The following is a 23,038-nucleotide window of genomic DNA, read 5'->3' as shown; positions in this document are numbered from 1 at the left end:
CACACACACACACACACACACACAGCTGTAACCAAGCCGGAGAGGAAGCTCAACGATTTATCGATCGTGAAATCGAAGGTGGAGTTCGCCGGGATGAAGGACTGATGGAGGTCAGAGACGGTGTGTGTGTGTGTGTGTGTGTGTGTGTGTGTGTTGGGGGGTCATCTCAGAGTCTGAGGCTTCGTCAGGTCCAGATCTCTGAAGAACAGGGGGGGCTAAGAGCTAACCTAGATGAAGTCTATCTTCAGTCTATCTTGTGCTCAGTGATCAGTCCCTGCAGGCTCTCAGGACTCTGTGGTCGCAGATTTTGGAGGAGATATTTTGTGCACATTAAACATCAGCTGTGAGCGAGCGGAACATAAACTCTAAAATATGAATTGTTTACGTTCACCCTTAGAATCTGGAACGAGACCGTCATTCGGGTTTTTTAATGAAGTTACAGTTGCAAGAAAAAGTATGTGAACCCTTTGGAATTACCTGGATTTCTGCATAAATTGGTCATAATCAAACAAAAACAGTCTGCTCAAACTAATACCACAAATTATATGTTTACATTTTTTTATTGACCACACCACGTAAACATTCACAGTGCAGGGTGGAGAAAGTATGTGAACCCCTCGGATAAGGACTTCTCTAAGAGCTAATTAGAGTCTGAAGTCTGCCTACTTGGTGTCCAATCAATAAGAAGAGACTGGTGGTGTTGGTTAAAGCTGACCTGCACTTTAAAAAACACAGACCAGTTTTGAGTTTGTCATTTTCAAGAAGCCTGATGTGAACCATGCCTTGCACAAAAGAGCTCTCAGAAGACCTACGATTAAGAATCGTTGACTTGCATGAAGCTGGAAAGAGTTAAAGTATTTCTAAAAGCCTGGATGTTCATCATCTACAGTAAGACAAGTTATCTATAAATGTAAACATACTTTTTCTCGCAACTGTAGTTCAGGAACAAGACCACGCCTCCAAAAACCACCTGCAGCTCGTTATCTCTTTCACCTGGGCAATTATCTGCACCCTACTCATCCCTCCTTTCCTTGACCCTGTAACTTAAATAATATTCTTCAAACTCTCCTGTGGTTTAGTTTACGTCCTACAGCGGGTCCTGTTATAAATGATAACATACAAAGTCGTAGTCTCGCGAAACATCAGGAGAGTGGATCTCTTCTCATCTCTCTCGTGTGACATCACTCCGCTCCTCGCCGTCTGTCATCACGCTCGCTGCTCTGCATGAATAAAAGGAGGTGGACAGCATGCAGAGTTCCCATTCCATTTATTAGATATGGTTTATAAATAGACACACTCAGACACACATGATGAAAGTATAAAAAATACAAGATTACTAGACGTTTCAGTGAGGTCTCTTCTTCGACGTTATTTTATCTCCAATGACTGACAAAAATGGAAAATTCACTTTTTTTTTCTTACACAGCATAGTAGATCACTTTCACGAATCCATTCATCAAGCAAGTTACTATAATCATGTTAAACTGAGATCATAGAAAACACATGCAGCCAGCAACTCTTTACTGAATCTGTACAGCACCGTCCGTCAGTCTTGTGTGCTTCCGGTTTCTCCTCCTCTGTCTGACAAACTGAGGGAAGCTGAAATCAGAGGGGACGACTGACGGGAAGAAATATGTAGATATCAGGGAGGAAACCAACACGGGGGTTCTCCTCACGGGTCGAGGACGGCAGCTTGGTTTGTGGCCCTAAACTTCAGATCGCGACTACGTAGGGACTCCTAAAGGGGCCTTAAACCGCTCAGCTAAAACCTTGTACGCACTACAATCCTGCAAAGCTCATTATGCCTTTGTGCTTACATAGTGTACCCCGAAAGTTTAGAATATTGGTTTCCCAGTGTGCGATTGTATGTCGCATTACAGGTTTGTGGACATGCAACAGATATGCACCAACACACAGCGATGTTACACCACCTTTTCCTCCATCACGCCTCTGATTATACCTCTGAGGGCGACTTTGCTCCATCATTACACCTCCGTGTGGTACACTCTGCAGACAGGGAGTAAAACAAAAATGGCCTAAAATAATATGCGACATCCTGTTCGATTTAAATGTTCGCTGACAAACATTTTACTTTCAACTACTTTCAGACTTCCGTTTATAAAATCTTAAACGTTAAGAGTTTTTTTGAGTTTCGACATTGAAACTACTTTGTTAGTTTAAAAAAGGATCACTGTTAGGGTTTAGATAAGCATATAAACTTTCACGCATGTTACGCCGCTCTCTCAGGTTATAGTTTTATATATTTCATTAGTATGTGTTAACTTTGTGTTTTCACGTTAGTTTCATTTAGATATGTTTCCACGATGCTTTGTTAGCGGAGTTCAGTTTTATTAATTATAGCGTTAGTCTCAGTTTTATCTCTGAACTGTTATCATCACTGTCATGCTAACAGACACGGATGGATGGAAACAGCTGTATGACGTCATGTGCTGCCCTCTGCTGGTGCTAAACAGTCACACCTTATAGAACGAACAGTGAGATAGATTTAATATCCATCAGGAATACTCGGCAGATGACATAAACAAAAATGTTTATATTACTTTGTTTTGTAGTCAATACAGTTACTTTTTTCCGTTGATGTTTTTTTTGTGAAGCAACGTGTTTATTTTATCAACGTTAGTTTTCAGACACTGTTTTCCTCCATTGTTGCTTTTTATTTCCATTAACAGAAGTGTTTCTGACAACTCATCGATCCATTTCTGTTATCTGAAGTGCATTTCGACAAAGAGTTTCGGGGTAAAGTTCCTCTGGTCGAAAAACGCTTCTGGTTAGTTTTCGCTAATGATGCTAACACACATTACAAATCTTATGTGACATGTCTGACATAACTTGCGTACCAACATATTGTTCCTTTAACTGAGGTCAAGCTCTAACAGGAAGTTTACACTGGTATTTAAGTTCACAGGAGATTAAACTCAGGTGTGTTTCATCAAAGTCCAAAGTTTCTTTTTACTTGTCTAGCGTCACAAGAGGCGCAGGACTGGATTAAGGTTGTTTTTTAATTCCTGCATGCTGTTCAAGTCTAACCCTTTACCTGCATCCAATGGGGCTTTGGATGTTTGCAGGTAAACAGCCGGTGTGCAGAGCTAAGAGGCCTCAGAACCTTTCAGCTCTCCTCTAGCCACAGTTTCGTTTTAATCGGTTCAGTAAAGAATCATCGGCATACAAGCACAGCCAACAATCTCTCTCTGATAACATCTGTTAACTCCAACTCCAATCTCTCTTTGAAACAAAGGCAACACATGGAAGTCCTTCATCGCTAACTGCCTGTCACACCAGAGCCTGGCCTGTAGATGTTACTAAAGAGGAACCTATGACTTCATATTTGATGTGTTTGGCCAGAAACCAAGCTGCTGCATCAATGACGTGGGAGTCGGAATGAATCAAAAGAAACAGGATTTACTGATCGACTAACGCTCCTTCATGTCCTCCAGATATGTTGAGTCTTTATCAAATCAAACATGTTTAAATATTGTGTTTTTATATTTGGGTTTCAGAAAGTTTCAGCTTTACTTTGATTCTTTAAAGCGGAGACTTTGAGTTTATTCATCGGTGTGCTGGAGGGAGATTCAGGGTTCAGGAACAAACGAAACCGAGATAAGTTTCTGGAGGGATGACACGGCTAAGCAACCAATGAGCAATGCAAAGGTTATGATTTACTAAAACCAAAGGGGACAATATAAATCACACATGTAGTAAACCTAGTGCAGCACAAATACACAACTAACGTCTTCTCCAAGCATTTATGTACCATGTAGCTACTGTGCCAAACCTGGCTCACCTCTTCTATAGACATAACTCCTGCTGCTAATTCATATATTTTATCCGTAAATATATCTAAAAATACAACTCATCCACTTCAGTGTTATAGGAAATTGCATGATTCTTGGTTTTATCCCAAGTTTTATTCTGGTAGTAGATAACTCTCACTATTCACAGTGTTTATAACTGAACAGTTCAGGCCAGCACCGTGTGTGTGGCTGCTAACCGGCACCATGTCGGCATCCTTTACGGACGCCGCTTTAAAATCCAGCAGCGCTCTGATCATCTTAGAGCCTGCCGTCAGACCGCCATAGGAAACATTAATGCTCTCTCCTCACGCCTACGTTCAGGGTCGTGCCTTTTTTTAACGCTCGACCGTCTGTCTCCTTCTTATGGTGAGGATTCACGTTGCCATCATTTCATCTCAATTTCAACATAACCTTTATAACAGATGCAATAATAAATAATTTATCATTTAATATAATGTTACGTCATATAGTTTGTTTTATAATATATAACAGATACAACCCCTTCTACAGGAATGTGGTACTTAACTGATGAAGCAACTTTGCATAGAAAGTATTTAAGTAGCTAAGAAAATAACGTTTAATAGTTTCTGCCTGATATACCGTTAACGTCACATGAAAATACTCATGTTGTCACTTACAGATGAACTTTCTAATTTAAAGAGACTAAAGTCAGAGTCATCGCTAATAATTACAAAAGAATCCCAGGATGTCGTCCGAAGTCGTCTCCATCAGAGGAAGGTGTTGATGGAGCGAGCGAGCGAGCAGGTTAATGAGTCGTGTTGGATAAAAAAACTGTACTTGGTAAAAAGACTGAAATAAAAAATGCACTGTACTCATTCTGCACCTGACAGGAGATATTCTGAAAAAGAATAATACTGACCAAGCACACATGAATATATATCATTTTGATAACAAAATACTTATCTACAAATGTTTGTAATTGGATTGATATATAAATATGTGTAACAATATATATGTATTTCTATACATATATATTTACAACCAAAGGTGCACTTAAATAATGTCATCGAGGAGATGAGGGGTGCCAACCCAGTCCAAAGTCCTGGGCTCTGAGGCAGCCATAATCATGCACATAAACTGTTTACCGGTCCTCTTATCGATGGGATAAATAGTCGTGGGTGTGAACCTCCTGTTACATTCCACAAACTCACAGAGCTGCTGGTACACCTGTGGGTACTCGTGGCGTAGGAAAACCCCTCGAATCCTTAACTCCCGTTGTATGTTGATGAAGCAGATCTCCCGGGCCTTCCTGCCCTCCTCGCCCTCTTTGTCGATGTCTGCTGTTCCTGGAGGTGGAGTGAGGATCAGCGTCTCCATGTCGGTCTCTTTCTTTTGAACCTTTCTCTCAGGGCTGAAGGAAGCAAGGGCCACCTTTGCATATTTCCTCACAGTTGGAGCTTGGTTCCTTGGCGATGGCCCGTCGGGGAGTTGGTCACCGACAGCGATGGATACATTCAGGATGAAACATTCGTTGGGGTCGTACTCTTTACCGGCTTCCTGCAGCTCCTTGCAGTACTCTCCTAGATTGTCCCTGAAGCTTTCGAGCTCTCGGAGGGACAGGTACGTGGGAGACATGGGTAGACTATCCAGGCCGTACTGCAGGAAGCTGCTGGATGACGCAGGGTTTGGAAATCCAAGGAAGAGAACTCCTCGACCTCGAGAAAGGTAGCCGACTTTGGCGATACGGGAGAAGGCTTTGTGGACTTCAACAGTCTCCCGGCAGTGTTTGATGATGTGACGGCATGTGCTGCCAATTCTTCCATACAGGCAGCTTTCTTTATGAATGTCCCAGTCCTCCCTGCGACAGTTTCGGGAGCAGTAGTAGGTGTAGCAGCTGTGGCAGGATTTGAAGTACAGGCAGGCGTTGAACAGGGTCTCTGTCCTCCGGCATTTGTTGTTTGAGCACATCATTGTGTCGTCCTCATCGGGGCTCTGATCCGGCGAACACTCGTCTGCGCTCTTCATGGCATCACTAGCTGCGTCCATGTCTCGGTAAGCGTCGGGGTTCATTCTGATTGAGGTCGGCTGCTTGTCCAGAGGAGGAGGTTCCTCTGTGCCGGCCCTTGAGCTCTTTCTTGACAGGGACACTGCCTCTTCTTCATCGATTAACTTCTTCAGTTGATCCAGGATGTCCTCACTCGCCCGTCTGCTGGGCGGCTTGTAATCCGTCACCAGATCTGCTAGAAGCTCATCGAGTTGTTCAAGGCTCTGCTGAAGTGAGGCGTTGTCATGTGTCTTCTCTTTGGTCACGCTTTGGAAGTCATGGTGAGACGCTTCTAGACCCTCAGTGCTTCTGGAGTCGAGAACATCCCAACTGGCAGATCGTCCTTCAGCTTTGTTAAGTTTCCCTGGTCGCATGTCGTTATCAGTGATCGTTATCTCCGGAGTGACGAACCAGAGTTTACTCGTGGGGCTCTTTGAAGCCTCCGTCGGGCTTTTGTCAATCAGGGAGTTATCAGACATCGATAAGGCTGCGTAGCGTCTTGGCGAACTGGAGAGATTGACCACCACAGGTTGTGGTTTGTCACTTTTGGCCCCTGCATGCTTCCTGGACTCGAGGAGATCGTCGTAGCTCTGACCCCGCTGCACAGGAAGAGGCTGCTCCCTCTCCACACGAGAGTTCAGAATATTGTCCCAGGACCTGGAGTAAGACTTGGATTCTGCACCGATTCTTTGAGGTTCTACACATGGACTGGCATACCAGGGGGTCAAGGCGGGATCCTGACGGACTCTGGTTGGAGTGACTTGAGATACATAAGAGGCTGGATTGGTGGAGTAACCAGATGCTTCTGAGCCGTACCAGTCGTCCGACTGCGGCTGAACGACTCTGGCGTGTCTTCGTCCTTCTGTGTAGTAAGCCCTTGCTGGGATGTGATGCTCTGGTGGCATTGCATACATGTCGCTGGAATAGTAAAACCGTGGCGGAGCAGTTTGGACTTGATAAGACCTTGGATCATCCCCGTAAAATATCCTTGTTGGAGGTGTCTGTATGATGTACGGCCCTGGCTCATTGGCTGCATAGGGTTTGGGATACCCTGCCTGCACAGAGTATGGATACGTCTCCATCTCAGGGTAATAGGGTCTTGTAGCTACAGCATGCACCATTCGAGTCCTTGGATCTTGCACATATTGCACTTTTGGGGTATATGCTTGTCCTGGTGTGTAACGTTCATCATGAAGATAAGAACTTGGCTGAGGAGGAGCAGTAGTGACGTACCTCCCGGGGTCATCTGCATAAAAGAACTTAGTTGGCACATTAGGACTGGAGTGAGCTCTGCGTTCCCTTCCATAGTATTCACCGGATGAAGAAGGCATTCTTTGCAAAGGGATCTCCATGGGTTGTAGGTAGCTATTTGGCATGCTGCGGGAGTATTGGTAAGCTTGCCGACTCTCTGTACCCAAAGAATCTGTGGGAGTTGGTGTTCTGGAGTAGGAGAAATGGCGTGGCACAGTTAGACTCCTGCTGCCCCCGCTGTGCTGTCTCTGCCATGGTATGTCCACATGAGCTGTGACCTGTTTATGTCTTGAGTGATGTACTGCTGCGTCATCAGGTTTGATGTCCACCCGACACCTGACATGAGGACTGGTTGCTGGTTTATCCAGCCCGCCATCCTCTGAATGATCAGCCGCATAGTGAGATGAATATTTACTGCTGTCACTGACTTGAGGCTGCAACTTTAGAGGATGGACTTCATGCATGTGAGCCCTTGTTGCTGCATAGGATGATTCCCTACGCGGTGATACTTCTGGTCTCCAGCGAGAGTCTCTCGAAGCCCTTTGGGACTCCCTTCCCTTCCTTCCTGAAGAGGACGACCCTTCAAAAGACACTGGAGTGAGGCTTGTCTGGACCCGAGGGGCACTTTTTGACCTGGTCCTTCTTTTTTGTTCTTGGACAACGACCTCACTGGCCATTTCTGCAACCAAGGGTTGAGGGGTTACCCTATGGCTGAAAATGTCCGGAGCAGAAAAACGATATCTCTGCTGGCGGCCCAAGGCGTTCCAGGCCACGTCTGGGTTGGCTGCATGCCTATCGGCCTTCCTGTAAGGGGACTCCATCGTGTATTTGTTGGGTTTTGGGTACTCCAATGACCTATAGTCAAAGGTTCGGCAGTGCCTCTTGTTAACTTTGCTCTTTCTGTCCTCCAGTGTGCTGTAATTTCTGGAATCACATTGTTTGGAGGATCTTAGGGGCTTGGAGTGTGAAGAAATGGGGACCACTTTTATATCTTGATGCACAGTTGATACCAGTATGTCAGGCGGGTCTGTGCGTGTCATCTTAAAGAGACTCCTCTAGTTTTCTCCATTAAGTTGCTTTAATGTTGATGAGGCCTGCAGGGGCACACAAAAGACATCAGTCAGTGACATTCATCAAGTAAACACAACGTAATCACATCAGCTATGCATGCAGACGAAATCAGATCCAGCAGGAAGAGAGTCCGTCTTAGACCTGAACTTCTGCAGAACTTTGAACAAGATTTCATAAAGATTTACGTGATTTACTGGTGCAACATGTTACACAAAAACAGCTCTATTGCAGATTTAGTACAATGATTTTCTGCTTGGCATCAACCTCTATAGTGACACCAACAGGTTTGTCCAAATATACACAAATAACATGTTCTAACTAAGGATGTGGACGGTTGTTAAGAAGCTTATTGACACAGGCACTCGGGGGGGTTGATAAAAACGTGGCGTAATTGGGATTGTGACAAAGCATTTATAGATTTCTACACTGTCTTGTCACATGGTGTTCTCACGAACAAATTGTTTCCCCCAAAAAAGCCCCACTCTGCAGCCAAAGAAGAACTTCTTGAAAGAAGGTTTGCTGAGTTGCACATTGTTAATTGGTCGGTGCATTCGGCCACCATTTCTATAAAATCTTCACCTTCTTATTCACCATAATTTGGCTCATCAGTGGGGTTACTGATGAACACATATGACATGGACTGAAGACACAACCTGCCCTGTTAAGCATTTATGCAGAGGACAAAACTTCGGCTGAACCAAACTGGAAGCTGTGATCTGCATGGATAAATTGCGGCTGTATATCAGTGTTGCACAAACTAATTGTACAATCACTCATTACTTTGTTTCTCTAAAACAATTTGCAGGTCTCTGCAGAACTAGATTGGAAAATGACAGGCTGAAGGAACCTTAAGTTCATGGGTACTTTGGTTGTATATTCAATTGCTGTAACTTTTCTAGAGTTTTGTATATTCTTTGAATAAGCTGAATAAACGTACGCACCAAATTTCTGAAATTCCCCCAAAGTTTCATGGTGTTTTCTAGAAAGTGTATGTGTGTTAAAGAGCTTTACAGACAAAGGCCCTCCCTACAACATCTACTTTTAACTCAGAAACAGTAAAGCACGAACCAACACATGGTTCAATTTTATATTTTTGGAGAAACACATCACTTAAATTTTAGTGTTGTTAGAAACGGGGATCCATGTAATGAGTTCTCACAGACTCACACTTCCTCAGCTTCCTCTCTTCCAGCTCTCTGAATCCTCGTGGGATTACTAAACCTTGAAGGAAAGAGAGAAACATCTATTCTGAGATACATCTCGTATTTGTCTGTCCTCTCTGAACCGAGACTTTCACTGAAGGCTAAAATAAGTTCCTCTGATGAGTTTTGACTATACACTGTCTTTAATAATTGCAGTGACATCAAGAGAACAGCCAAATATAAATACATGATCTAATCCGAATGAAGTCATCCAGTAGTAACAGCAGGCAGTGCAGAGGCTCTATTTTACAGTAGGATTACTGGAGGTGTTAAAGATATCTGTACGTCACTTTGCTTTCAGTACTGAACAGATTAAGCCAACAACTGTAATGTCCCCCGTTTCCCAAATCCCTACCCAGATTAATAAAGTGTTTCTGATTCTAATACCTAATGTTTGTGCACAAACAGGCTTCCCTTTTCACTTAAATAAAGAGATGTAAACCACTTGAGTCTTTCCTTGTTGAAAAAAAACCTCATATTTTTCCTGTCTTTAAGTTGTGCTGGGTTGCTGTGCTGAAGCATTGACTTGAAAGACCACATAGGTAGTCCTGTTAACATCACCCATTCATTTCTTATCAGGAGTCATGAGGCCTGAAGATGGAGGTTGCCATATTGGAAATGCTGACTTCAACTAACGTCCAACAACTGAAGAAAGATGCCTGGCTAACAGCTAAGACACACCTACCAGTCAGATTAGCCATGCCCCTAATTTTGTAAAACTATGCTTAACTGTGATTTATTATGAACAGAACAGATGATAAGTAAAGTGATTCACCTTCTACTGTTGTTGATGTGTTTACTTCTGTTGTGAAAATATGCGTTCTGATTTGGGCTGTAACAGGGATTCTTTGGCTTTTGGGGACAGCATCTAGTGGACACTCCAGGAACTGCAATTTTTGCACATTAGCTTAATTTTTCCACATCAGAAGTTGCTGTTTGGGCTGAAAGCACAAGTTACTATCCTGATGTTTGGGGATACAGGAAGAGGACTTCTCCCCTCAAAGCAATGATGGTATGTTAGTTCATGATCAATAGATATATCAAGCAAACTCCCGTCCTACTTTCACAGGAGCTGTTGCTGCTCTCACAGCTGCCTCTTTACACTTCACATCCGGCTTAGCTCTGACTTCACAGAGAGCACTTACTCAGTATTGAAATGTTGCTTGTTTCAGTGTTTAGTCATTACTAAAACGTGTCTCCCTTTCTATATAATAAATGTGATATTTAGTGGAGTGGAAGATCAGCAAAATACAGTAAAAAGCCTTTAAATGGTGAAAGTCACTTGTGAATTGTAGCCTAGTGAATGATAAATTATGCTGTTTGGTGCCTCTGATCTCACTGACTGCATTTCCCATCTGCATGAATTTAACATATCATTTCAAAGGCAGCAGATGAAAAGTGACAGTAGCGTGCACGCCTAAGAGATGCAGCGAGTGGTGAGATTTGTCATGAACTGCCAGAGGAGAGAAGAAACTGGGTGAAGAACCAAATCAACTCATTAAAAGATGTCATTTCAAGGTGTTTACTGAATTTTAATAAAGTATCGGGGCATCTGTTACTTATGGTATCATGATCTCTGCCCATAGAGAGCTTTGTAAAGTGAATGCTGAGGAACAAAAAGGCAGAACCACAAAGAAGTGAAATCCTGTTGTAATGCTAATTAAATTTTACAAGCTGCTGAAACCTGTGAGAGTCCACCTCAGGAGAGGGAGCTGACCCAGATGAACAACTGGTCGCGCAGATGCTAAGACGGCAGCAGATGGAGGATGATTATGGCGGAGACATGGCTGATGTCTTCCTAACATCCTGTGGCAATTGCAGCCAAAACACATTTGTAAATATCATTTTAAAGATTCAGAGTTCAGCGGAGGCCACGGACCAATCTGATAACTGCAATCAAACAAACAGCCCTGCTCCAGGTCACAAAATCAGCTCACACGTGGTTTAAAGGTCTCATACAGTCCTATCTGTTTACATCACGCCCTCGTCGTCTTTTTAACAAGGTTATGAATTCCAAACATCACAAACTCAGTCTCTATGGAGGATCTGCAGCCTCTCAGTTTCTAATCTCATCATCCATGCAGGGAACTGAGTGGGCGGGGCTGCTGTGATAACGATGCAATGCTCTGATTGGCTGGCTGAATGAGGGAGAAGACGCCAATAAAAACTTTGCAAGCACTCCAGAAGAACCTGCACTATACATCTGACCCAGAATCTGACCCTGGACAGGAGAAGGCAGCCGGCACATTCAATTCTGTGGGTTAGTCCTACTTTCTCACATTTCGTGAGTAACTTTATTTGGGCCACCCTCGTTGGTGAAGAGGTCGACACAAACAAACAAATTAGCACCAACTGAAGCCGATGTGTTGTTTAAAATAAAATGCATGCATTACTTTCTTTGGTCCTTGGATGCCGGGACAGAATATAAACATTTGAGTTTCTGCGATCAACATCAGAGCAGTTGGCGTGTTTGTCTCTGACCTTTGTCATCTCGACTCTGCGACATGGAAGCCAAACCACAGTAGCTTTGGAGGAAGTGGAATCGCTCGAGGGTTGGAGAAGACATTTTAATAATAGATAGTTTACTGACAGCAGAAACTCACACAGCCAACACGCACCTGGTGTGAAACAGACTGAACGGGTTCTGGGAGATCTCTGTGGGAAAGCATGTGAGGTGGATATGGCACTAGGATCGGTTCAGTCTCACGCAAACATCCAAAGTGTTCTGGACGAGCAGAGAGAGGCAGAGAGAAAAACTGCCTTTAGATCTTTACTCATTTTCTCATCTGTCCTGTTTCTGCAGACAACGTATCATGGATCAATAACATCACTCAAACTCAAACACCACAAACTTGAGTTTCTGCACAGACACAGATCTGATATCCCTTCAGTTGTAGGAGAAGTGTGATTAAAGCAGTCTTTCTTTCAGTGTAAAATAATGATGATGTTATCTACAGACATGCTGCTGCTTCCTCTATCATCTCTGGACTCAGTTTATCCCTCCGCTCTTACATTCATAACCACGGATCCTTATTAAACTGATCACTGTAGGACAAAGTTAGTTGTCTTCTCTGGCACAGAAGAGTTCATACTATTACTGCCTACAGGGAGATTTTGCACTATCTGGAATCTTCACACGTTTGTACCAAGCGGCAACCTCCAGTCTCAAACTATGAAGCCTGTGCGGAAGTGTTATAAACTGCAATTCATCAGGAATCCGCTTGAGGCTGGCTGCAGAAACACCGGTAACCACATAGACACCAATTCAAAAAGACGATCTTTGCAGCATTAATAAACATGTTTACAGCCTGGTTCAAAAAACGTCTTGGCTACAGTAGCTAATTTCTCTAACGGCACAAACTTACCGGGGTTGATTTTTTTTCTAACGTGACAGTTCAGAAGATGTTAAGATTACGAGGTTTTTGCCCAAATAAGGAAATGACTGACTTGACTCCCGGTCAGGAACACAAAGCTGTTGGCCAAGAGGCTCAAACTCCGCCCCTTTACATCACACTATGCCTGGTTGAGTTCTGCATTTCCAATATGGCTGCCGCCGTCGATTGGCTTCAAAACAGCTCTCAGGGACAGATGGGTGACATCACGGATACTACGTCCATATTTTATACAGTCTATGGTTTGTACCTGCTCATAGATAACTTCATTTCGACACACTGTGCAGGACAGACAGTTATTTTCTGCTCGAGCGCTGAAACCTCCAACATGTCGATGCATCACTCCGTGTCCTCTTCAGCTGTTCTGTTCGATTAAGCTTCAGTAAATATTTCTGCATCACATCCCGGTCCCTTGAAACATCTTCAACACAGCTCCAGATTTCCATCATAATCTGGGCTTTGGATAAATGGCGTTACCATCTGGAGAAGGAATGTTCTGCTGTCACTGAGGGCTCCGCCCTGAATTGGATTTACAAAATATAGAAACTGCATGACTCAACGCCGAGCTCTTGAGATGCAAGACTTTGGCTTCAAGGTGGATTTCAAAAAGGGACTTCAGAATATAATACTCAATGCTTTATTGAACTTTTCAAACATCAGCTGCCAACATGTGCGATAGTTCAACCTGCAAAACTGGAGGTACACCGAGTTCTTAACTTAGGAACGATAACAGACAACCTGGAATCTGGAGAGAGGATGTCCACCGTGTCAAACAATCCACAACATCCAACCAAGACCATGAACCACTACTTTCACATTTTCACGTGGCGGACACTGAGCGCTCAAACACTGAACTCTATTGGTTCTGAAAAAAAAAAGGGACTAATGGATTCCAAGGCAAAGCAGTGGACGGCCGAGGAGACAAGCTGTTGTTGTCCGCCATCGTTGTTGTTGTGAGGGAAAGTTCATGCTAGTACTGCTGAGAAAAGCGGTCGCGTAAATCTGACGCCATGACGTGCCCCTTTCACGGGCTCGAGCGGGAGGAAAAACAAACGGGTGCCGTGTTGGTTCGCGAGTTCAACCAGCTCCGAACCAGCGTGAGCACCAGCCCGGTTCGCGTTGGTCGAAAAGAGGTGCAAGAGGATATATCACTGTTGGCTCACCAGTTTTAGCATGCGCCCCATGTACAGAGGTTGTAGTCCTCATTGCAGCGGTTTCTGGTCTTACTGTCAGCCATGAGCCTTTCCTGCTCTTTACTCCCCACATTTCCCTTCCCTCTTCAGGGTCCTGTCAGAAAGGCAGAATTGTTCCTAAATGAATCTAAAAGAGGTTGCTTAGTGCAGCATGTATGGTCACACTAGGCTGAAATAGGATTCTTAATCTGAAGTCTCGTCTCTCCTGACGTTGATAAACTGATGACTCAGATGTGTCTGTCGTACAAACAATAACAGTAAAAGTCCGGCTCTGATCCGTTTTGGACCATCATTGTTGAACTCATAAGCGAGCCTCAGAGGTAACCGTATCTTACAAACTCCATCTTTAAGAGATTTACTCTTTATCTGTGTTTTCAGCTTTGATGATTTCTGCCCATCAGCAGCTGTGGGGAGCATTTTTAGATTAGCATGCAGAGAGCTCGCAGGCCTTTGTGTTATCTTATTAGGCTGTAAATAGCTTATATAACTGTACATAACTCAGGCTGTCACAGAGAAGGTCCAAGTGTAAAAACTGAACTGAAAATCCAGAGATCTAAAGAGAAACTTCCTCATCTCAGAAAGATAACTCATTAAAATCTCCACACAGACATGAAACACGTCTCTGCTGTCGGTGCAGGTCACAGTCTACACAATCCTTTCAACACAAACAGACGTAGAGAAAGATCAGGAACAAGACATAAAAAAACAAGGAGTGAACAGAGTCTATGAGTATTACTGAAGGTGGGTGTTTTGTTTTCAATCTATAATGTTTTGCTTGGAGGAAGGAGGCATAAAGAACAAAACAACAACAAAAGTGAATCAAAGTCATTTCATGTAAATGTGATATGTAAGATTCATTTGACGCACAAGTTTAGTTTACAAAATATTGAATAAACACATTCAGGATGAATAGTTTTGTGAAAGAGAAATAATGTTTTTTTTTCATGCTGAGGAAAAAAAGCGGCAAATCAGGACATGACCACAGGGGGCAATATGGAGCAGAGTGTGTGAAAGCAGACGTCTGGTTTGAATAAAGTTAACTGGGGAAGTAAGAGTTCAGAGGTTAGCCACTAAACTGTTCCTCAGAGCGCCCCCTACAGGCCTGGAGAACTTAAGTTGTCCTGTCTTGATTTGCAGCATTTTTCTTTTGCATGTGTTTTCTGTGTTTTGCATTTGCATCATTGGTATATCTGCAGCGTGCTCACTTTGAATGTCTGTCTGCTGCACGTTCTTTCATTTGCTTATTTCCATTGTTGCATTTGTTTTGGAAGATCATTCAGGCCGCTCGATCAGCCACTGTAGTAAACATATGCTAGAAAAAGCTAACATTAGCTTAAAACTGATTGGAACACTGACTTGAGTGCGCTGGGATCATTTTGAGGCCATATCACCCAGCCCTGCAAACAAGAAACTCCCTTTGTTAATCCCTCAGGTCTCTCTTAATCCTTGAAATAAAAATACTTTCACGCCTGGAGGAGGCCTGAGGTAACTTTTTCACCTTAACTTCACCAAAGAGAGTGAAGAATAACTCTGAAGAGATATTTCCAAGAGTATAAAGTATATTTATAAGAGCCTGTAATAGTCTGAAACCTCACAGTCCCAAATGTCTGCAGCGAGTGTTACTCTGTTTTCACACTCCGTCTGTCAGCTCTGCTACAAATACCCCGAGGGAGCTTCAGAGGGTTTACACATGACATCACTGACAGCACATAATCCTTATGCTGATGGTGATATATGTATTTTACATATTTATTTATGTAGGTCGAGTCACTTTTCTAATTTCGGACACCTGGAACGTAAAATAAGAGGTTTATGAAAGCCTCCAACGCTCCCTCAATGATCAGGAGTAATGCATGTCGCTGCTCCCAGGATGTGAAGATGTGTTACTTCTGGTCAGCAAGCAGTGAGCTCTGTTTTGTGGTGCATTGTGGGTACTTTCTATAGAGTAGAGCTTGAAGTGCTCTGCCACACTGCACCATTGGCAATAAACACCGTAGAAAATGTCTGACTCTCCGGCAAAACTAATTCATCGCCTGTAGACGTCCCCTCCCCCAGCGCCAGCGATCAGCTCCGCTCTCACTGCCCCACTTCTATCCGACACTTTGGTTTCACATGTTTCTGTCTTACTCTGAGTCTGCACTCAGGCTCAGTGTGCGGTCTAACTCTTCACACCGGCCTGACCTGCAGCAGAAGGAAAAAGGGATGAGCTGGGTTTGTTCCAGGCCTGAACATCAGCCAGCTAAAAGGAGAGTGGGGAATTGGAGAGTGGTTTCAGGGGGCAGGAAAAGTGATGCTGCTGTTTTTATTCCTGCTGCCCACAATGAAAATCAAACCATCTGTGAGGCCTGCAGAGAGACGTGCAATCAAAACATTCAGATTACAGCAACTGTTACTGAAAACACCTCAATGATGGAGAGATGAACTACAACAAACCTCGGGTACTGGGCGGAGGGTAGGGGTCAAATGTTTTCAAAAAAATAAAAACTCAACAGAGCATCTCTGGCCATGTAAAGATCACTGAGGTAGTTTTGATCATGTGTCACCTGAGATCTGAGTAAAACAAGAACAGAGAAGAAGAGCTTTGATATAAATGTACAAATTGTCCTCACACTGTCTCTGCTGCTTCATCCTCCATCATGCTGTAAACATCACACTGAGGCTTTAACAGACTGATTCTGATGTCATATCCTGTCTACAGAAAGACACTTCCCTGCCCAGCACCCTCCTCACTGACAGGGAGGGCTGCACACTCTGAGGGACGCGTGTGAATGAGCAACCTCTGGATATTTAGGGGCTTCAGGAGTGGACATCTGAAAGAGGCTTTAGGTTGGATCAGAAAATAAGGCTGTCTGAAAAGATGGGATGCACAACAGCTCTTTAAAAGGGAAACCATAACATTCAGAGCTCCCCATGCTGACTGTCTGCAGTATAGCTCATAAGCCCCGCCTCCTCCATGTTAACAGATGGGACATGGGTCAAAGTGTAAAATCAAACACAGGTCAAATATGTTTGTCAAACATGGTTTCTGTCATTATAGTTAGTTCTTATCGTGCTGATTTATGTCACAGTGTTCATGTTTCTGTTTACTTTGAATTAGTTATTGATGATATAAAAAGAGGGATAAAGCAGGATCAGTTTAGATCTGACTCTATCTGATCTAAGGGCATGATTGACAGCTCAGTGGACCAATGAGGCTCCTGCAGTGCTGTGTGCACCGGATTATCAGAGTAGAGGAGGAATGGTGAGAGGAAACGTAAAAAACACTAACACAAGAGTAATTGAACTTTCCATAACTGTGAGAGTCTGCTTTGAAGCCACACAAGAATCTGTGATGGTGAGGACTGGACCCATCTAAGGGAGTGATGACACTTTAGCAATGCAGTAAAAGTGGGTTTGTCAGAGGAAGAGGCGGGACGCCAGTACCGTGGCACAACCAGCTGAGCTCTGCAGCACAGACTCTGGTTACAGACGTCATTGAAAGCTAAAGGTGTGTCAGGTCTTTTGGTTTCACTGTCATACAACAGAAGGAGGTGGCGAGACGTCGTCCATCTTTAAATACAGTTAAAGTGCCATACGTGTCTGTAACAGTGTACTGCCTTCATTAGGGGGTCATTATGAGGTGAACCACAACAACAACAGTAACCACACTGTGGAGAGACTCATTAATAAGATGTTTGGTGTTAGCTGAGTCCAAGTGATGTAACTCTTGTAAAACATGCAGCCCTCCTTTAAAAAGCAGTTATATGATAATGCATGCATAAGAATAGAGCAACAAGGTCAGAGCAGAGGAAAAGGACAATGATTTCGACTGTGTGGCTCCCAGCAGGAATTAGGTTATATGTCGTTCTCCCTCTCTCCTGCTGATGCAGCTGGCAGGGGGAGTCAGGCGACTAACCACACCGTGTCAAAGAGAGAGGCACCGATACTTCGCAACATGCTAAGAAAGGGTAGCATAGCTCCATTATGATTCAGCGAGCGGGCTGAGCTTTGTGCATGCTCTGTGACCCACAGCACTCAGATAAAGAAGCTGTTAGTCGAGGGTCAGATAATTTGGGCCTTTCAAGCCCAAGAGGATATGAAACTGTTGTATTCAGGTCCCTTTAAACTGGGTCAGGAGAGTCAGAGCTAGACTCAAGGTTGGCCTTCGATCTCACCCTCATCATGACAGTGTTACTCTGGTATTATTTATCCTCCCCTGTTTTCAGCATAAAGAAAAAACATCAGAGAACAGCTCGTTGAGTACGTCGCTCTGCAAGCTGTGCTGCTTGAGCAAACGCTAAACGCAGATTACCAACCTGGGGAGCCGGGATGGCATAACGCTGGATTGCATTCCTCCTGCTTTTGCTCTCCATTAGGGATGTACATTTAAAGTATTTTCTGTGATTGATCTTTGGAAATGTTAACAACCAATTATTGATTAATCATAAAAAAACTTAGATGTGTGAAAAATAAGCATGTGAATGCGGTCAGGTGTCAGCCGGGAACGCAAGCAGGTCATAATCAGTCCGGCAGCGAAGAAAAAAAGCGCTCGTGGAGACCTGTCAGTCAGCCACAGCCCCCAGCTGAGCGTCTCCACTGTGCGCAACACTTCACCAGCTGCTTCTGAAACATGCTTTAAACTTAAAACACTTCCCTGATAGCCGAACGAAATATAAGACCACATGATGTTTGTTCAACGTGATATAAAATCGAAACAAAGAAATGTGTTCGAGTAAGTTCTAAACAATCAATTAATCGATACTCGATTAATTGTGAACATCCCTACTCTCCAAACAAACTGTTTTTCCTGAAGACACAAAAGCCTGCTGATACCTGATTAGTGGATACTACTAGAAACTAGAACACGTCTCTAAGCTGTTTCATGCTATCAACGTCTCTCCAATCCCAAACCTGACCCTGCACACAACATGTCAGAAAGGGCTGCTAGCTGAGCTGTTCCTTCAGTTTACATCATTCACAGGATTTCTACCTTGAACTAAATCCTCCACAGAGCTCTCCTCCTCTGAAGAACTAAATGACTCTTTAATAAAAAAACAGAAACATTAAACTCATGAGTTCATCTTAAAAATCAGCGTCTCTACAACATCCTTTGCTTTGAGTGATTCAAACTGAGCTGCTGCTGGCTTTAGCTGACCTTATCTCTTACAAAACTACCAAACATAAATTACGGAAATCCTTTACCTGGTTGAAACATAAAGCTTTAAGTAGCAACAGTGAACATAGAGGGTTATTTGGCTGTAAATCACAAGAGATGAGCACAGCATAGGGGAAAATACTAGTCTTGTGTTTTGACTTGAATACTGGATATCATCTCACATATCTTCTAAATTGTGTCTCTTATATTATCTGAAACTCTCGCATGAACAGAAACATGAAATGTCTCTCATGTCCTGGTGAAAGTGAAGGTCTCTGATTCTCTCTGAACGTCCATGTTCGTCCTCTCTCTGTTTGCTTTCAGCTCCTGATTCCTCTGGAGTATCCTCACTCTCCTCTTGACTGAAGTGTGCCATTACATGTGAGCAGGCGAGCTGACTCTTCAGCTCCATAAACGCTGCTTCCTGTTCTCTTCCCCGCATCCATTTGCAGGATTGCCTCCCATGTACGAGGCACAGAGGGGATAAATCTGCAGCCCCGAGACCATTCAGCAGCGTTCCTTATATACGACCTGTGCTCTGTGATACATCAGTCTGCCGTCCAGCTGCACTGATGATAATTCACACATCATATATATAAAGTCAAACTGACAGAGCCGAGTGTCAGCTGCTTATCAAACTGCTGTGTGTCAGACATGAACAACGACTACCTTTCAACATGTAGGACATTAGGAGAGTAAATGGCATGGTGACGTTTGATACGATGTGATATAATCCTGCAGAAGTCCCATTCACCTCATTCATACATCAGTTTAACAAATTATCAAATGACTTGATCCTGCATGTTGTCATGCATGAGATACTGTTCATTCCAAGCCGCAACCTGGGGTGTTGGAAAGCGAAGCCAATGCACACGTGACATAAACCTGCAGTTCCTCCAGTGTCCACTAGAGTGTGTCTCCTGCATTGAGTCAGTCCCCATAGAGCAACATGTTAAAATGCAACAGCAGAAGTAAACATGTGTACAGCCTGGTACAAAAACAGTTTGGGTCTCTATAGCTCATTTCTCTCATCACATTGTACACGGATGAATTTATAAATCAAGCATCCATCTAAATTTTTATTATCAAAGCATAGGGTTATCAATAAAAAGGGGCTAGGCTTATTTGATTGACAGGTGGGTGTGCTGTAGAGTCTCCTCCACCTCTTCACTCGATTCAGACGGATCAAAAATGAGAGAGTTCTCATTTCCATCATCTTTCTTCATCATCAAGCTTCAAAACACCTCTTCAGAAAGCAGTGGGTGACGTCACTGAGACTAAGACAAAGACTGCATCTTCATCGTATACTTAATTTAGTACCATATTGGTATTTTTGAGTCTCTTTGTTGTGGACGATCACCGTGTCTCTACGTCTCTCATCCCTCTGCTGCTGAGGTTGTGAGTGACGCTGACCTCAGCGATGAAGGAGACACTCACTGTGCTGTCTCTGTCTGCTGTTGTGAACATATAACAGCATTTTAAGACCACCCCATATTTTTCAAATGTAGCTCCAGCGAAAGTTCAGACAGGAAGAATATAAAGCAATCACAGCAGTTGTTGAACTCTCCTCTCACTCGTTCAATAGCTCACCCGCTTCCAGCTGCATGCTCCGGAGCTGTCATTGGTTAATCAGCAGTGGCTGTCATCCAATAGCTCAGTGGCACGCCCTTATCGTCAGCCTATCAACTTTCTACTGTCTTTTTAATTGTCTCTCTCTCTCCAGCTAGTTCCTTCTTGCATTGTTGGTGCACACCCCTCCACCTCCCCATCTCCACCTGGTCTCTGCAAGTCTTCAATTCCTAGAATTCATCAACCACAACCACCAGTGTCTGGACTCTAGGGGGATTTCTTCTGCTGCCAAATTCCCACATCCTACTCTCACAAAATGATCCCCATAGAGTCCTTACGCCAAAGATTTCTGTCAAGTTTCATTATTCATTAAGTTGTAATAAATAACATTTAATCTTCAAATTGTGTCTCTCCTGATTGAAATATATTTCAAGAAAACGGTACTACATGTATAAGTTCATGCGTCCTCTTGCATGCCGTCTTATATGAATCCATGATAATTTGCGCCCCCTCTCTCATCAGTCACCTGAGCAGGTTTTCCTGGTCCTGGCCTCTGGCTGATCCTTTGTGACATTAAACAGGATCTAAGCTAACAGTAAACACGATGAGCCGCTGTAACCTGGTATGACAGAGATCAGATCAATTAAATCAGCCTGATGCTGAGATGAGAACAAATCATTCTGAGGAGACTGAGCATCAATATTAATCTTTGAATAATTTTAATTTCTCATTTCAGCGCCTGTGCTCGCTGAGGCTTCTTCAGGATTTGCCAAAGTTCCCTCTCTGAGCCTGTTCAGCTGTCTGTGTCATTAATGTGTTCAGAGTCAGAGACTCTCTGTCTGATTGCAATCAGCACTGAAATAATCAAAATAATCAAATTACAGATATTTTTGTATCATTGAGATTTCTGTATCTAATAATTATGATGAAGCATCTTATAACGATGAGATCTTAATCTGAGTGTGGCAGCTGCAGCACGTGTGAGGGATTATCGAACATATGAATCAGATCACTGAGTGTTGGATCATTCTGGAGATGCCTGTTGCTTTATAAATATTTCATGTTGAAGTTTGAAGTAATATATTTTTCATGGATATCAAACGCTGAACAACAAAGAGATCACTCTGCAACAGACAAAATCATTTCTGTCAAGAGAAACAGGCTGCAAAATAAAACACCAAAATCCAAACAATCGCAACAACGAATAAGTTAATTACTTCATCTGCTTCAATCTCTCCTGTCAGTAACAAAGCTGTTCCAGTCAGCGCCCCCTACAGGCCTGGAGCACGCCTTATTAAACCAGAGATATTTCCATTAAGATGCTAAATCTAGTTCTCAAAGGAGTCCTGACCGAGACGCAGATAAAAGATTCACACAGATAACAAACTGCAGACAACAAGCAGAAATGATATCGAATCATAAACGTTTGGCAGTCAAACTTCATAAGGGTTTAAGCGTGCACGCCTTGCAGAGAGGCTTCAGTCCTTGTTGCAGAGGTCACTGGTCTGACTGCCGGCTACAACTCTTAGCTGCATGTCTCCCCCCGTTCTCTACTCCCCACATGACCTGTCTCTCTTCATCTGTGACATACAGAAAGACATGCAGAAAGACAAAAACGCCTAAAACATTACTTTCTTTTTTTAATAATAATAATAATAATAATACATTTTATTTAGAAGCGCCTTTCAAAACACTCAAGGTCGCTTTATAGACAGATTAAAACACAATAAATAAAACAACACAATAAAATAAATAAAAACAACAAGCAAAGTAACACCAAGTTAAAAATGAAGCAGTGGAAATTAAGCAGGGAATGCAGTTTTTGCACTTTCTTTCATATCTGTAGTGTATTTGCCGTTAATGCAGTTTTATATCTTCTAACAGCAGATTCTTTCTATTTGCAGTATGTTTCTGTTGCTGCAAGTATTCTAGACTTTTGCATGTTTTTGTTTTTGCTTTTTTTTATTTGCAGTCTCTTTCTTTGACTGGAAATATTTTGTGTCTGTGCAGCAGGAATATTGGCCGCCATAAAATCTGCACACAACAACAGAATTGTGTTCTGTTAAATTTGAGGCAGAAAGCTGTGGCTGAAAGACAGAGTTTTCAGTTTGTCATCTTTCCAATGTTAGTCTTTCCCTGATTGTCTTGTTCATGAAAAGTTATCCTCATTAGCAGTTTAGTTTGTTGGTTTATTTTACAGTCGTGCATGTGGAAGCAGCCTCCCTCAATGTGGCCCTCAGTTTCTGTACCACGCACCTCTTCATGTAGCTCCCTGACTGCCACCCAGTTTCTAGAATAATGCTGCAAAATGTACGCAAACAAAATAAAAATGCATGCCAACATTGAAACCATGACTCATAAAGGGAGACGAGCCATCATATCCTGCATCAAAGTTTGAAAGTTGGAACA

The 23,038-nt window shown here is 43.1% G+C and overlaps 1 protein-coding gene across 1 annotated transcript in view; it reads right to left on the bottom strand.

Moving 5' to 3' along the window:
* Nucleotides 1-1,343: 1,343 nt before the first annotated feature.
* Nucleotides 1,344-23,038, bottom strand: part of ajm1 (apical junction component 1 homolog) — a 24,571-nt gene continuing 2,876 nt past the window's right edge. The window contains exon 2 of the mRNA XM_034709010.1: nucleotides 1,344-8,162. Coding sequence (XP_034564901.1) covers nucleotides 4,827-8,108 — 3,282 coding nt within the window. The 5' untranslated portion in view covers nucleotides 8,109-8,162 and the 3' untranslated portion in view covers nucleotides 1,344-4,826. The remainder of the gene's footprint in view (nucleotides 8,163-23,038) is intronic.

This window comes from Notolabrus celidotus, chromosome 19 (assembly GCF_009762535.1).
Source record: "Notolabrus celidotus isolate fNotCel1 chromosome 19, fNotCel1.pri, whole genome shotgun sequence".
Lineage (NCBI taxonomy): Eukaryota > Metazoa > Chordata > Actinopteri > Labriformes > Labridae > Notolabrus > Notolabrus celidotus.
Note: the sequence above shows the minus strand (reverse complement) of the source record. Positions and strands in the feature narration are given on the sequence as shown.